General features: G+C 40.3%; 1 protein-coding gene across 9 annotated transcripts in view; it reads left to right on the top strand.

The window, feature by feature from the left end:
• Positions 1–17,135, top strand: part of LOC140480832 (guanylate kinase-like) — a 49,264-nt gene that overhangs the window by 20,680 nt on the left and 11,449 nt on the right. For 3 of the 9 annotated variants that reach the window (XM_072576285.1, XM_072576284.1, XM_072576283.1), the window contains exons 2-5: positions 3,742–3,855; positions 4,314–4,355; positions 11,603–11,699; positions 16,060–16,198. In XM_072576285.1, coding sequence (XP_072432386.1) covers positions 3,742–3,855; positions 4,314–4,355; positions 11,603–11,699; positions 16,060–16,198 — 392 coding nt within the window. Of the gene's footprint in view, positions 1–315; positions 366–3,741; positions 3,856–4,313; positions 4,356–8,024; positions 8,137–11,602; positions 11,700–16,059; positions 16,199–17,135 lie in introns of all 9 variants that reach the window. The other 6 variants (XM_072576287.1, XM_072576290.1, XM_072576292.1 and 3 more) reach the window with 3 other exon arrangements.

Genomic DNA, 17,135 nt, shown 5'->3' with positions numbered 1-17,135 from the left:
TAAAAATAGAACAGTTCAAATGTACATTCATATTATAGTCCAATGTTGTTTAATTTTTTTGTGAGAAAAATATCTCCAAATGTGAAACTTTGTCATTTATCATAAACTTTCTGGGCATTGCACTAATTTTAAAATGGGTGACTGAAATGCATGCCTTTCTTTTCAAGGAAGTTAACCTTGCGCTAGCTTCAGATTAGCTGTTTGCCCTGCTTGAAGATTTAGATGTGTTCACGTGAGCAAGTGAATCTGTAATTAATTAATTAAGACTGGAGACGTGCGACACTACTACAGTGCTTTGTCTTTTGGTGTTCGCAGAGTTTGAACTGAAAGCAGTCGCCATCAGAGGGTAAACAACTATATAAACGGTAAGCTAGCTGTGAACAAGTGAATGAATTAATGTTGCATCCAATGTATATGAGTACTGGAAACAGATTATCTTTTAGTGTAGTCTGCAGCAATTACTATTGCATACTTAGCACAATATTAACGTTTATAGAGGTTACAATTCATGCAACTTCTTGAAGAAATTTCATGGTTTAGTTAGGTTTCCTCCTGAAATGGACCCCTTTAAATTCTTGTAAATTGAAATGGTTGTATCCTATTTTGTAAGGATCACAATACTGTGTTTAGCAGCAGCAGCTTAAAGGATTGGTTCTTCTAATGTTCCATAGCCCTGTCAAATATTTGGTATTAAATTTTAAAGGAAATTGATGACGTGAAGATTTACTGTTACTTTTAGGAAAATGAGAAATGTATTTGTTACATTTAACATTTTGCAACAGCCAGCAAATGTGGAAAGTTTTGAGTGTAAGAAACCTGTTTGTTTTTTCTCAAATTTTGATAGGTTATGGAGGGATTTTAGTATAAAGGTGAAAAGTTTGAGGTTGAGATGTTGCTATAACCCTAGTCTCGTGTTTGAAAACTTGTTCTAGTGTCTGCTGTGACACCAAGATAGTGAACAGTGTGGTTCAGTCTCTGGTATTTGCAAGGATGAGGAGTAGAATCCTTGGCCAAGAAGTGAATTTTGTGTAAGAGCCAAAATTGATCACTTTTGAAAATTGACAGTTTTCTGCTTATCATGTGCTGGGTATCTGGCAGTTATTCTGATAACTTGTTTCTTTTTGTATTCATTCATGGGACGTGGGTGTTCCAGCTGGCCATCATCTTTTGTCCATCGATATTTGTCCTTGAGAAGGTGCCTTCTTGAAGTACCTTTAAAATTCTGCAATACTAGGTTATAAGCCAACAGGTTTATTTGAAGCTTTCAGAGCGCTGCTGCTTCGTCAGGTAGCTAGTGGGGCAGGAACATAGCACACAAAATTTATAAGTAAAAGATCAAAGTGTCATACAACTGATGTGATGTACTAGACAAACCTAGATGGCTGTTAAGTCTTTAATTACTTCGGATGGAGATGTACGTTTCGATTGATTAATAGTAGATCCCAGAATTTTTTTCAAGTCACAGCCCCATGGTAACTTACGGTTTTATCAGTGGGTTTAAACAAAGAGGTGATATCTCAGCTCAGACAATGCATTAACGTTGTGACTTTAGAGTCTCTGTATCCCAACCTAGAGTGAAACTGGTTTTATTTCCAAAGTAGGAATTTATAAAATGCATTGTCTGAGCTGACATGTCACATTTTTTATCCACTGAAAAAAATCTGAAGTTGGCTCGGACCTGTGACTTGAAAGAAATTATGGGATTTACATATTAAGCAATTAATGTCCTTGGATAAGCGAAGAAATGTGAGAAAGGAATGTACCTATTCTGAAAACTTGATGTCAACACAAGATTGTTCTCAATCAGAAATTAATAATACCTGAACTGGAAATCTGTCTGAGTCCATAACTAAAACTGTGACTTCTGTAACTACTACTTCGTGGTGCTGTCATCCATTTACTCATACCATGAATACCACGCACCCAAATCAAGCTTAAATCACAGTGGGATGGCAGACGGGACATTAAATTCACATATGTTACTACTGTCTGGAATATGGTTTTAATTTTGTGTCCCTTTATTAACTTGAAGTTATTTATCCACGTGAAGTCAAGTTATTAAAACGTCAAAGTGCAAGATTAAATGATAGCATTTATTGAATTTCAAGTGCAAATGTTGCAAGAGGCATGTGTGATAAAAGAGCAAATGACGGGCAGAAGAACTTTGAGCTATTTTAATAATCTCATTCTGCATTTCAGTTTAATCGTAATTGTATGTGCTTGAAACGTTTACTTTTCTGGTTATTTTTCCATGAAGAACTGAAGTGAAAGGTTCATCTTTCTGAACTTGAGTATGTGGTTTTGAGCTGTGTGACACATTACATGTTCCGAGATGACAGTGGAGTAGGACTGCTAAGTCAGAGCTCTTTTGCTTCGTCTGTTTCTTTTTTTTTGTCTTTTTTCTTTCTTCTTTCTCACTTCCCATCCTCGGGTGGCATCAGCGATGTCCAGGGTGAAGCCAATGTGGACTCCAGGCCTCGAGGTGAAACCCAGCATAGACTGGAGGCTGGCGTGCACTTGTCTGCTCCATCACCTCTGCTTTGAAGGACTGTAATTCTGAACTTTTTATTTCTATATACTTCTAATTTATTCTACAGATTTTGCATTTAGATAACTTTTCTAGCTAAGATGTCGTGAAGGTCTGGAATAGTGGATTTTAAAATTTCTTTATTTTTCTCATTTTATTCCTAAGAGTCAATATCTAGGTACGTTTGTACCTAAAATAGTGCCATAAGCTTAATGTTTCACTATTCACTATACAGTACAACCTCTATTATCTGAACATCGATTATCCGGATTGCAGATTATCTAAACAAGATCTCAGTGTCCTGATGCTTGGGTAAACGGTATTATCTGAACATTAGATTATCTGAATAAAATACTCCCCGTCCGCGTCGTTCAGATAATTGAGGTTGCCCTTTACTTATGTGGTAGGAGTGGTTTGAGGCAACCTGCATAGTGTTTTTATGCATAGTTTTGTTGTGTGACTATTCTCCACTCATTTGTTTTGCTCAAGTAATGACGTTATTGGGAGACATTGTCTTTTTTTTTGTTGATTTAAGTTTACTGTGGGTCATGAGAGACTCAAATATATTTTTGTTACATAAATAGATTATTTTCTGCATTATGACTAAGTTATGGGATAAATAGGTTGTGTTGCTGTAAAATAGAGTATTTTCAGTTATACTGTGTCTCCAATGCTTTTGCTGATATGATGTTAGATACTTTGAATATATGTTCCTCAGCCAACATTTAAGTAGGTGCAGGTATAGGCAATTCAGCCCCTTATGCCTGCTCCAACATTCAGTATGATCATGGCTGACTTGTTGCCTAATTCCATATACCTGCCTTTGGCCCATATCCTATAATTTATTTTGTGAAGCAAAGATATTATCTTTCTCAGATTTACAATTAATATCTGTCCTTATATCCACTGCTGTTTGTGGAAGAGAGTTCCAAGCACTTTTTGTATGTAGAAGTGCTTTCTAACATCTCTTCTGAACGGTCTGCACTTGTACCGATCACTTCCTGTGTTAGTTTATTCCCTATCTTGGGAGCTGGAGGGGTAATGGTAAAGATCCCTCTAATGGACATGAAACTTAGAACTGAGGCACCTCTCTATGATGGATGTGGTAATTGAACCTATTATGCTTATGTGTGGGCTGGAATTCCTTCCATGCAGCTCTGGACAGTGCTGAACCCATCTATTGAGTTATGAACAATTTTTTTTTAATTTTCCAGTAATGGCAAAGCCCAGGCCAGTGGTGGTTAGTGGACCTTCTGGAGCAGGCAAGAGTACTCTACTGAAGCTGCTTTTGGAGGAGTATGATCAAGTTTTTGGATTCAGCGTTTCTCGTTAGTAACTCTTTTAATCCTTCTCTTTCTAGCTCAGACTTTGCAAAGCAATTGTCTGTCTTCAGTGGTCTTGGTCTACCTGCTATTCGGCAGGTGTTCATATTTTAGATGTATGATAAATTACAGATTGTGCTGCTGTATGTTTAAAAAAAACTGAATTCACAGTGGACACTTCAAATTTGTCCTGGCTAAGACTTAGTTCAAGTAATTTTAAGCTACTTTATTCCGAATATTCTGAGCAATGCTTATGGCCAGATTCATAAGTTATTAAATACATATCTTCTCCAGTGAATAATATTGTTTTGCTTGCATCAAAACTGATTAATCGGACATTTTCAGGGGGCCTTCTTGTTGAGACTAATTTGTTAATGCATGCGGTTAGGATAATTGGCCTTGGATGTTTGTGAATATACTTTGTTCTAAGTGACATTTACTTGATGGTGTGAGTTGTTTTACAGATACAACCAGAAATCCAAGGCCAGGTGAAGAAAATGGTAGAGGTGAGCACCCATTTTATTTAACTTAAAATCAGATTCCCAAAGTTGTTGCAAAAATTTAAAAAGTCAATTAAATAACGTAAAGTACTTGTTAGGCATCAGTGGTTCTTCTGCTAATTGGCAAGATGTAATGACTGGTGTGTTATATGGATGAGTGCTGATATCCCGACAGTTTATTGTTTATATAAATGGCTTTTGAAGTACAAGGGTATAGTTACAAAATTAAGTTTCCAAACAAAACATGATCCATTTATGCTAATTTTGTTTCTTGTTAACAAGCCAACCTTCTATCCATGTGAATATGTTATACCTACAGCATGAGATTTTATTTTCCACAATAACCTTTGGGGCACCTTCAGGGTCTGTTTCCTCAATGTTGTTGGGTCAAAATCCTTGAATTCCCTCCCTAATAGCACATGGACTGCTGTGGTTTAAAAAGATAGCTCACCACCATTTTCTCAAGGGCAAGTACAGATAAAAATATAGGATATAGGAGCAGGAGAAGGCCATTTGGCCCTTCAAGTCTGCTCCTCCATTCACCATGATCAGGGCTGATTGTCCAACCCAATAGTCTAATCCTGTTTTTTTCCCATAACCTTTTGATCCCATTCGCCCCAAGTGATATTTCAGGCTGCCTCTTGAATGCATTCAAAATTTTGGCATCAGCTACTTCCTGTGGTAATGAATTCCACAGGCTCGCCACTCTTTTTGGGTGAAGAAATGTTTCCTCATCTTCATCCTAAATGGTCCACCCCAAATCCTCAGACTGTGACCCCTGGTTCTAGGTGCACCCACCATCAGGAATATCCTCCCAGCGTCTATCTTGTCTAGTCCTGTTGGAATTTTATAAGTCTCTATGCGATACCCTCTCACTCATCTGAGCACCAGCAAAACCAATCCTAAACTAATCAATTTCTCCTCATATATTATTCCTGCCATCCCCAGAATCAGCCTGGTAAACTTTCACTGCACTCCCTTGAGAGTAAAAAGCATCCTTCCTCAGAAAAGGAGACCAAAACTGCACCCAATATTCTAGGTTTGGCCTCACCGAAGCCCTGTATAACTGAAACAATACATCCCTGCTCCTGTACGCCAAACATCTCGCAATGAAGGCCAGCATACCATTTACCTTCTTTACTGCCTGCTGCACCTGCATGCTTGCCTTCAGTGCATAAAAGTGGATAAAGGTGTACCCTAGAACTCTGTGTGGGAAGCGAGGGAAGCAATTACTTGGCCTCTTGCTAAAATATTTGTATCATCAATAGTCACAAGTGAGGTGCCGGAAGACTGGAGGGTGGCTAACGTGGTGCCACTTTTTAAGAAAGGTGGTAAGGAAATGACAGGGAACTATAGACTGGCGGTCCTGACATTAGTTGTGGGCAAGTTGTTGGAGGGAATTCTGAGGGACAGAATGTACATGTATTTGGAAAGGCAAGGACTGATTTAGGGATAGTCAACATGGTTTTGTGCGTGGGAAACCATATCTCACAAACTTATTGCAGAAGTAACAGAGAGAATTGATGAGGGCAAAGTAGTGGATGTAATCTATATAGACTTCAGTAAGGCATTCAACAAGGTTCCCCATGGGACTGAATAGCAAGGTTAGATGTCATGGAATGCAGAGAGGACTAGCCATTTGGATACAGAACTGGCTTAGAGGTAGAAGACAGAGGGTGGTGGTGGTGGAGGGTTGCTTTTCAGACTGGAGGCCTGTGACCAGTGGAGTGTCACAAGGATCAGTGCTGGGTCCAATACTTTTCATCATTTATATAAATGATTTGGATGTGAACATAGGAGGTATACTTAGTAAGTTTGCAGATGACACCAAAATTGGAGGTGTAGTGGACAGTGGAAAAGATCACCTCAGAGTACAGATGGGCCAGTGGGCTGAGGAATGGCAGATGGAGTTTAATTTAGATAAATGTGAGGCGCTGCATTTTGGAAAAGCAAATCTTAGCAGGACTTATACACTTAATGGTAAGGTCCTAGGGAGTGTTGCTGAACAAAGAGACCTTGGAATGCAGGTTCATAGCTCCTTGAAATTAGAGGTGCAGATAAGTAGGATAGTTAAGATCGTGTTTTGTATGCTTTCCTTTCTTGGTCAGAGTATTGAGTGTAGGAGTTGGGAGGTCATGTTGTGGCTGTACAGGACATTGGTTAGCCCACTGTTGGAATATTGTGTGCAATTCTGGTCTCTTTCCTATTGGAAGGATATTGTGAAACTTGAAAGGGTTCAGAAAAGATTTACAAGGATGTTGCCAGGATTGGATGGTTTTAGCTACTGGGAGAGGCTGAACAGGCTGGGGCTGTTTTCCCTGGAGGCTAAGGGGTGACCTTATAAAATCATTTATAAAATCTTGAGGTGCATGGATAGGATAAGTAGACAAAGTCTTTTCCCCAGGGTAGGGTAATCCAGAACTAGATGGATAGGTTTAGGGTGAGAGGGAAAAGATATGAAAGGGACCTAAGGGGCAACTTTTTCATGCAGAGGGTGGTGTGTGTATGGAGTGAGTTGCCAGAGGACAAGCTGGTACAATTGCAGCATTTAAAAGGCATATCTATGAGTACATGAATAGCAAGAGTTTTTAGAGGGATATGGGCTAAGTGCAGGCAAATGGGACTAGATTAGGTTAGGATATCTGGTTGGCATGGATGGGTTTGACCAAAGGGTCTGTTTCCGTGCTGTACATCTCTATGACTGGTGCACAAGGACACCCAGGTTCCACTGCACACTGCCATCTCCCAATTTAAAGCCTTCAGATAGTAATCTGCTGCCTTGGTTTTCCTTCCAAAGAAATAACCTCACATTTATCCAAATTACACTGCCAATAATTTGCCCACTCACCCAACCAGTCCAGATCATGCTGAAGGATCTCTGTGTCCTCTTTGTAGTTCACCCTCCTACCCAACTTGGTATCATCTGCACACTTTCAGAGGTAATAAATGCTGGCACATCTAGCAATGCCCAGTGACTTTTTAAAAATCTTCTAGAAACCTAAGCACACTGCATCCATTGTTTTCCCCTTTACCCACAGGTCATTACTATATTCCTCCTCCTTGAACTCTAGTAAACTGGGCAAACATTTTTCCTTTTCATCAAAGGGTTTTGAAAATTTCAAGGTCATCAAGCAGAACTGAAAAAAAAGTTGCCCTGCCTTAAATGTCAATAATCCCAGTGGGGTAAATTAAAGTTGCCAAAGTCTCATAGCTGCTCTGAGATTAGAGAGGGATGACTGGTGATTTAACCTGAACTAGGTGTGAGGATGAGAAGGTGTTACCTTCATAGTGACCTCAGCTAGTGCAGGAATGGAACTTGCACTATTGGTGTCCGTCTGCATCACAATCCACTGCCTAGCTAACTGAGAATCAATCCTTCCTCTCCGTACCCATCCGCCCCAAACTCCTATCATCTTTCTTATGACAGGTGACTAGCTAAATGATTTTTATAATTTCCTGCTTTGTTTCCCCCCCTCCTTTTAAATAAAGGAGATGCATTCACTGGCTTTCAATTTAATAGAACCTTTCCTGAGTCTCAAAGTTTGGAAATTTAAACCAACGAATCAAATATCTCACTAGCCACTTCTTTTAAGATACTAGAATGCAGTTGAATAGAAGTATCGGATCTCATAGAAATCTTGGTAATTCTAACAGGGTTTCTTTGGGTAAACACAGGACAGATGTCCCAATGACTGGGGAACCCATTACCAAGGATCACAGTGTAATGATAAGAATTGGCCTTTTAAGACTGAGAATGAGGAGAAATTTCTTCACCCAGAAGTAGCAGGTCTGTGGAATCTTTTGCCATCGAAAGCAGTTTCAAGGAGGAAATAGATAAGATTAGGGATCAAAGGGGAAAAAACAGGAACATTGTGGCTGATCAACCAACACTGTACAATCACATTGGCATTTTCCTGTTCCAATTTTTTGTTTTTACGTCCATTAGTGGCTGGGGACTTGTCTCATTGCAGTGCCAGTGATTTACTCAGTATTGTTTCCCTGGTGATTGTAATTTTCTTGAATTCCTCCATCCCTGTATTTCCTGATTTACCATTATTTCTGGGGTGTTATTTGTTTACTTTATATTGAAGACCTGTTCATTGCTCACTTTGCTTACTTATTTTTAAAAATACTCTCTTTTAGAAACTCTTACTATCTTTCTGGCTACTTTTCTCTCTAAATTTCCCCTTTATTAATCTTTCAGACATGCTTTGTTCTTTCACATTCTGCCCAATCTTCTGACCTGCCACCCGTATTAGTGTAATTATATGTTTTGTCTTTAAGTTTAATTTTTAATTAAACTGTTGTTTAATTTTAGTTAATAATGGCTGTAGGGTGCTCCCCTTGGAATTTTAACAGGGCATAAGATATAGAAACAGAGAAGATAGGAGCAGGAGGAGGCCATTCGGCCCTTCGAGCCCACTCCGCCATTTATTACGATGATGGCTGATGGTCCAACTCAACAGCCTAATCCTGCTTTCTCCCCGGAATCTTTGATCCCATTTGCCCTAAGTACTATATTTAGCCGCCTCTTGAATAAGTTCAGAGGTTTGGCATCAACGACTTCCTCTGGTAATGAATTTCACAGGCTCACCATTCATTAGGTGAAGAAATGTCTCCTGATCTCTGTCCTAAATGGTCCACCCCAATCCTCAGACTGTGACCCCTGGTTCTGGATGCACCCACCATTGGGAACATCCTCCTTGTATCTACCATGTCTAGTCCTGTTGGAATTTTAGAAGTCTCTCTCAGATCCTCCCTCATTTGTCTGAACACCAGCAAAAACAACCCTAACCTAGTCAATCTCTCCTTATATGTCAGTCCGGCCATCCCCGGAATAAGCCTGGTAAACCTTCGCTGCACTCCCTTGAGAGTAAGAGCATCCTTCCTCAGAAAAGGAGACCCAACTGCACCCAATATTCTGGGTGTGGCCTCACTGAGGCCCTGTATAACTGCACATCAACACAACCCTGCTCCTGTACTCAAAAATCTCACAATGAAGGCCAACAGACCATTTACCTTCTTTACTGCCTGTTGCACCTGCACGCTCACCTTCAGCGAGTGGTACTCAGGAACACCCAGGTCCTGCTGCACACTGTCTTCAACTTGCAGCCATTCAGGTAGGAATCTGCCACCTTATTTTTGCTTCCAAAGTGAATAACCTCACATTTATCCAAATTGTACTGCATCTGCCATTGATTTGCCCACTTACCCAACCTGTCCAGATCATGCTGAAGGATCCCTGTGATCTTGTCACAGTTCACCCTCCCACCCAACTTGATATCATTTGTAAACTTTGAGATGTTACTTTTTGTTCCCTCATCCAAATTATTAATGTATATTATGAATAGCTGGCCTGCCAATTTAAAAAGGACCCATTAATTCATAACCTTTGTTTCCTCTCTGCCAACCTATTTTCTCTCCATCTTCATACACTCACCCCAATCCCTTGCACTTTAATCTTGCACAAAAATCTCTTATGTAGGACTTCGGACTTTCAGAAAGCATTTGATAAATATACCACATTGACTGGCTCCCCTTTGTCAACTCTATTAGTTACAACTTCATAGAATCCCAACAGACTTGTCAAGCATGATTAAGGAGCAGAATTAAAGCTATTTAATTGTGTGTCTGCCATTCAATCACGGCTGATATGTTTCTTAGTCCCATTCTCCTGTATTCTCTCTGTAACCCTGATCCCATTATTGTCAAGAGCCTATCCTTCTCTGTCTAAAATACACTCAATGACTTGGCCTCCACAGCCTCCTGTGACAGTGAGCTTCACAGATTAACCAACCCCGAGCTGAAGAAATTCAATAGGCAATAGACAATAGGTGCAGGAGTAGGCCATTCTGTCCTTCGAGCCAGCACCACCATTCATTATGATTGTGGCTGATCACCCTCAATCAGTATCCTGTTCCTGCCTTATCCCCATAACCCTTGATTCCACTATCCTTAAGAGCTCTATCCAACTCTTTCTTGAAAGTATCCATAGACCTGGCCTCCACAGCCTTCTGGGGCAGAGCATTCCATACACCCACCACTCTCTGGGTGAAGAAGTTTCTCCTCAGCTCTGTTCTAAGTGGCCTACTCCTTATTTTTAAACTGTGTCCTCTGGTTCGGAACCATCCATCAGTGGAAACATGCTTCCTGCCTCCAGCGTGTCCAATCCTTTCGTAATCAATCAGATCCCCTCTCAGCTTTCTAAACTCAAGCGTATACAAGCCCAGTAACTCCAATCTTGTCAGTGTAATATAGTCCTGCCATTCCTCCCTATCTCTGCTCTAAAGGATCGTCCCTTCACCCTTATCTATGGGGTGATTACTCCTAGATTGTTACATCATACCAAGTCAAGTATAACCTATTCTTTGGTTATCTCCAGAATGTGCTGTTTGAGGACAAAAACTATCCTGACAACATTTTCTGACTCATCTGTGCCACTTTTACTATCTGATGTTTCCAGCATGTACGCAGATTAATATCCCCCATGACTATCACCATACCTTGCTGACTGGCTCCAATTATTTCTTCCTTTTATACTCATTGTACCACATGGTTATTGTTTACCATGCCCACTGGTGATTTCTTGTTTTTATCATTTCTCACCTTTTACACAAACTGTTTCTACCTTCTGGCATTGTGAACTTGTTATCCATTGGTGCGTATACCATCTTGTAATATCACAGTGACCCTCCTCCTTTTCCCTAGCTTCCTGTCCTTCATAAATGTCAGGTATCCTTCAATGTTTAGATTCCAATTTTTGTCATTCATGGCCCCATGTGTCTGTGATGGCGATCAGATTGTACTTATTTATTCCAGTTTTTGCACTGAGATAATCTCTTCTGTTTTAAATGCTAACACAATGCTAAAGAGCGTTTTGTTTTCAGATGTTAAAAATCCTTGAAAAGCAAGTTTAAACTTTTTACAGACTAACTGATGTTCTCTACTCAATAACCAAAATTATTTTAGTCTCGCTGGTTTGTGAGGAAATCTCCAAATTAACTACTTTCTTTATAGAATTATTACAATAGCATTGAATGGCTTCCATTTTGCCTGCACAAAAGCTTTCTACCACATTGATTATGCTGCATACTTTTAGATGTGTTGAGAGTGAAGATAATGTGAATATTCTTTTACTTTAGAACATTTTGAGTACTAAGGCTCAGCTGGTCTGGATTGTAACTGTAAATATGCAAAATATTGTCTGAGAGTTTTGTAATAAGTCAAGTGTTTGGTCTGTGTACCCTACCTAGATTACTATTTTGTATCGAGAGAGGAAATGCTTCATGGCATCGATGCAGGGGAATTTATAGAAAATGCTGAGTTCTCAGGAAACATATATGGTACAAGGTAGGTGTTTGATCCTGGAGGTAACCTATTCATTAGGAGGCTCGGGCACTTTAATGGGAATGATACCTTACCTCAGACCATAAGATGAAGGAGCAGACGTTGGCCCATTGAGTCTGCTCAGTGAGATCATGACTGATCTGATAATCCTCAACTTCATTTTCCTGCATTCCCCAGAACCCTTTATTCCCTTACTGATTAAAAATATATCTCTCAGCCTTGAATTTACTTAACAACCTAGCCTCAGCAGCCCTCTGTGGTAAAAAAAATCCTACAGATCTACTACCCTCTGAGAGGAGGAATGTCTTCTCAACTCCTAATGTCTGATCCCTTATTTTGTGAGTCTGCCCTCTCGTCCTAGACTGCCCTCTAGTCCACAGTGGAAACAACCTTTTCTGCATCTACTTTGTCAAGTCCCCTAAGAATCTTATATATTTCAGTAAAGTCACCTCTCATTGTCATATTCCAATGAGTGCAGGCCCATCAGCCTAGTGAACCGTCTCTGGTCTGTCTGTATTGCCAGTATATCTTCCTCTACGTAAGGTGTCCAAAACTGTTTACAGAATTCCAGCTATGATCTGGCAAGTGCCTTTTATAGTTTTAGCAAAGCCTCCCTACCTTTATACTCCATTTCCTTTGAAACAAAGACCAACATTCCAGTATTACCTGCTGATCTTGGATGCTCGCTTTTTGTGACTTGTGACTCATTGTGATTACAGAACTAGATTCCTTTGTTCTGTAGGTTTTTGCAGCTTTTCTCCATTTGTATAGTATTCAGTTCTTCTGTTCTATTTGCCACTGTGTACTTCTCCTCATTAGATTCTAGCTGCCAGATTTTTGCCCACTTGTCTAATCTGCCTGTATCCCGCTGTGTCATCCTCACCACGTGGCTTCCTGCCTATTTTTGTGTCATCTGCAAACTTGGTTATAGTAGATTCACTTTCCTCATCCAAGTCGTTAATGGCCCTAGTACTGATCTTTGTGGCACACCACTAGTTGTGGGTTTCCATTCTGAAAATTTCCCACTTTATCCCAACTCTCTGTCTTCTGTTAGTTAGACAATCCTATATCCATGCTCATAAACTACACTATGGGCTCTTATGAAGTTGATTGTGTCATATCTTATCAAAGGCTGGGGCAGGCAATGGCCTAGTAGTATTATCGCTTGGCTATCGCTGGTCATGAGACCCAGGTAATGTTCTGGTGTTGCAGGTTCAAGTCCTTCCACAACAGATAGTAGAACTTGAATTCCGAAAAAAATGCTGAAACATTGATTATTGGAAAAACCCATCTGGTTCACTGTCCTTTAGGAAAGGAAACTATCAATGATGGCAGAGCGGTTGACGTGATCTGTATGAACTTCAGTAAGGCATTTGACAAGGTTCCCCATGGGAGACTGGTGAGCAAGGTTAGATCTCATTGAATACAAGGAGAACTAGCCATTTGGATACAGAACTGGCTCAAAGGTAGAAGACAGAGGGTGGTGGAGGAGGGTTGTTTTTCAGACTGGAGGCCTGTGACCAGTGGAGTGCCACAAGGATCGGTGCTGGGTCCACTGCTTTTCATCATTTATATAAATGATTTGGATGTGAGCATAAGAGGTATAGTTGGTAAGTTTGCAGATGACACCAAAATTGGAGGTGTAGTGGATAGCAAAGAGGGTTACCTCAGATTACACCGGGATCTTGATCAGATGGGTCAATGGGCTGAGAAGTGGGAGATGGAGTTTAACTCCCATAAATGCGAGGTGCTGCATTTTGGGAAAGCAAATTTTAGCAGGACTTATACACTTAATGGTAAGGTACTACAGAGTGTTGCTGAACAAAGATACCTTGGAGTGCAGGTTCATAGCACCTTGAAAGTGGAGTCGCAGGTAGATAGGATAATGAAGAAGGCATTTGGTATGCTTTCCTTTATTGGTCAGAGTATTGAGTACAGGAGTTGGGAGGTCATGTTGAGGCTGTACAGGACATTGGTTAGGCCACTGTTGGAATATTGCGTGCAGTTTTGGTCTCCTTCCTATCAGAAGATGTTGTGAAACTTGAAAGGGTTCAGAAAAGATTTACAAGGATGTTGCCAGGGTTGGAGGATTTGAGCTATAAGAAGAGGTTGAATAGGCTAGGGCTGTTTTCTCTGGAGCTTCAGAGGGAGGGGTGACGTTATAGAGGTGTATAAAATCATGAAGGGCATGGATAGGATAAATAGACAAAGATTTTTCGCTGGGGTGGGGGAATGCAGAACTAGAGGGAATAGGTTTAGGCGGAGAGGGGAAAGATATAAAAGAGACCTAAGGGGCAACTTTTTCACGCAGGATGGCATCTGGATGGGTATATGAATAGGAAGAGTTTGGAGGGATATGGGCCGGGTGCTGGCAGGTGGGACTAGATTGGGATGGGATATCTGGTCGGCATGGACGGGTTGGACCGAAGGGTCTGTTTCCATGCTGTACATCTCTATGACTTGATGTACACAATGTACATTGGTATTCAAACATAAATTAATTATCTATTGGGCAGAGTTGTCCATTTCTAAAGATTCTCAAAATAGATATCAGAAAGCTGCTAATTCAAATTCTACTAAATCCCCTTCAGAGTTCACTCAGCCTTTTAAATGAGTAATCCATTTAGTAACATGTTGTATCTGTTGTATAGTCATAGTCATAGAGATGTACAGCATCGAAGCAAACCCTTCAGTCCAACTCGTCCATGCCGAACAGATATCCCAACCTAATCCAGTCCCACTTTCCAGCACCCAGCCCATAAATCTTTTAAATGTTGCAATTGTACCAGCCTCCACCACTTCCTCTGGCAGCTCATTCCATACACATACCACCCTCTCTGTGAAGAAGTTGCCCCTCCGGTCTCCTTCTCATCCTCAACCTATGCCCTCTAATTCTGGACTCCCCCACCCCAGGAAAAAGACTTTGTCTATTTATCTTATCCATGGCCCACATGATTTTATAAATGATTTTATACGGTCACCCCTCAGCCTCCAATACTACAGGGGAAACAGCCCCAGCATATTCAGCCTCTCCGTCCCAGTTCTCAGCAGCTCTTTCTTTGAGCATATGTGAACAACATAGATCCTCTATTCTGTGACTCGCCACTAAAATGGCAGCATGTGGCCTGGATTTCCAAACACTTAACCCCGGTACCACCACCACCTGCCAGCAGCATCGATGAGATGCCTCCACCAGCTGCTGCCCATTGTCACTACCATATGTTCCACCAACCAATTTCTCCCCAATGAGAGAAGCTGTAAAAAGAAAGAAATAACAATAGTCAATGGAGGAAGTATTGCTCTGCTTCTTGAACAATTTTGCATTGTTGTAGAGCAACAAAAATACCAAAATAATGAAAGTTCATCTGATTAAAAGAAAAACTACAAAGGACAAAAAGGAGAGTCAGTATTTGAAAAGGATAGGTAAATGTGACTATTTAAGAGATCACACTGGGACAGACAATTTTCTTAGACTGCCTTTTTCTGCCATTTGGTTAGATTATGGCTGATCTATATTAACTTAATCTAATCACCTTGGTTCTGCAACCCTTAATACCATTATCTAGCAATCTTATCAATTTCACTCTTGAAATTTTCAATTGACCCCTAGCTTCAACAGATTTGATTGAGAAAGTCCCAAATTGGGAGGTGATGACCTAGTGGTATTATCATTGGATTATTAATCTAGAGAGCCAGGTAATGTTCTGGGGAAACAGGTTTGAACCCCAAATGGCAGATGGTGGAAATTGAATCAATTCTTTAAAAATCTGGAATTAAGATTCTAGTGATGACTATGGAACCGTTGTCAATTGTCAGCAAATCCCATGTGGTTCACTAATGTGCTTTAGAGAGGGAACTCTGTCATCCTTACCTGGTTTGGGCTACATGTGTCCAACAGCAATGTGGTTGACACTTAACTGTTCACTGAGCTATTAGGAATGGGCAATAAATGCTGGACTAACCAGTGATATCCTCATCTTGTTGATGAATAAAAAAAAAGATTTCTAATAACCTTTGTATGAAGAGGTGCCTTCTGTCATCACCTTTGAATGGCCAAGTTTAAGATTCTGACCCCATATTCTGGACTGCTTCTATGTCACCCAGTAAGAGCAAATGTATCTTCTATCCATCTTATAAAGTGCTTTAGTCACTTTAAATTCCTCAATTATATTACCCCATCATCTCTTCGATTTAAGAGAACATAAATCTAATCTACTAATTTCTATTTTGGAAGTATTCAAGTATCTTGTGTTGTGTTTTGGGTTCATGTTGTAACTGGAAAATCTACATTTAGAGATTTTTCTCCTGGAATAATATCAGCATGTGACCTGATAATAAACTGACTCTTATTTTTCACTTTCAGTAAAAAAGCAGTGCAGGAGGTGCAAGCCAGAAACCAAATCTGTATTCTTGATATCGACATGCAGGGTGTGAGGAATATCAAAAAAACAGACCTGTGCCCAATTTATATTTCCATTCAACCACCGTCATTTGAAATTCTTGTAAGTACAGTGCTGAGACCTGTCATTGCCTTTAGGCTAGGGAGGTGCTTTTCATGAAACCAAGTTTTAATCATACAAATGGAATGAAGTGTCTTTACTTCAAGGAATACTCCTCAAGTGCCATCATAAAAGTCCAATCTGCAGTTGGTGATTGGATGAATATGGAAAGATTTGTGCATTTATTTTTTATTTTTAATCAGAGTCTGGTTGCCATGGTACCTCACTGGTCCAACTAGGCTGAGTGTGATTGATTCAAATGAAACAACAAACAAAATAAATAATATTGTTTCCAATTTATGCCAAATAGATGTAGATAGTCTTTAAAGTTGTGTAATTCAGTCAAGTTTGCAGAATGTTGTGAAAATATTTTGTTGCTTTGGAACACACGGGTAGGAGTATGTCATTCAGCCCCTCGAGTCTTCCATCATTCAGTTAGATAGAACATAGAAGAAATACAGCACAGAACAGGCCCTTTGGCCCATGATGTTGTGCCGAGGTTTAATCCTAATGTAAAATATAATAATTTAACCTATGCACCCCTCAACTCACTACTGTCCATGTGCATGTCCAGCAGTCACTTAAATGTCCCCAGCGACTCTGCTTCCACCACCACCGCTGGCAACGCATTCCATGCATTCACAACTCTCTGCGTAAAAATATTATCTGGGTCTTTGGATTAATAGTCCTGCAGTGATACTACTCAGCCATCACCGCCCCTTGGCTGATCAGTGGCTGGGCTCCATATACCTGCCGTTGACCCATATCCCTTAATACCTTTGCTTAACAAAAAGTTCTGCTTTTCAAATTTAAATCAACTGATCTAGCGTCCATTGCTGTTTGCGGAAGAGAGTTCCAAACATTACCACTGTCTGTGTGAAGAAGTGCTTCCTAACATCTCTCCTGAACAGTCTTACCTGATTTCTCAGACTATGCCCCT

The sequence above is a fragment of the Chiloscyllium punctatum genome, chromosome 8 (genome assembly GCF_047496795.1).
Source record: "Chiloscyllium punctatum isolate Juve2018m chromosome 8, sChiPun1.3, whole genome shotgun sequence".
Lineage (NCBI taxonomy): Eukaryota > Metazoa > Chordata > Chondrichthyes > Orectolobiformes > Hemiscylliidae > Chiloscyllium > Chiloscyllium punctatum.
This window is presented reverse-complemented; position numbering and strand designations above follow the sequence as displayed.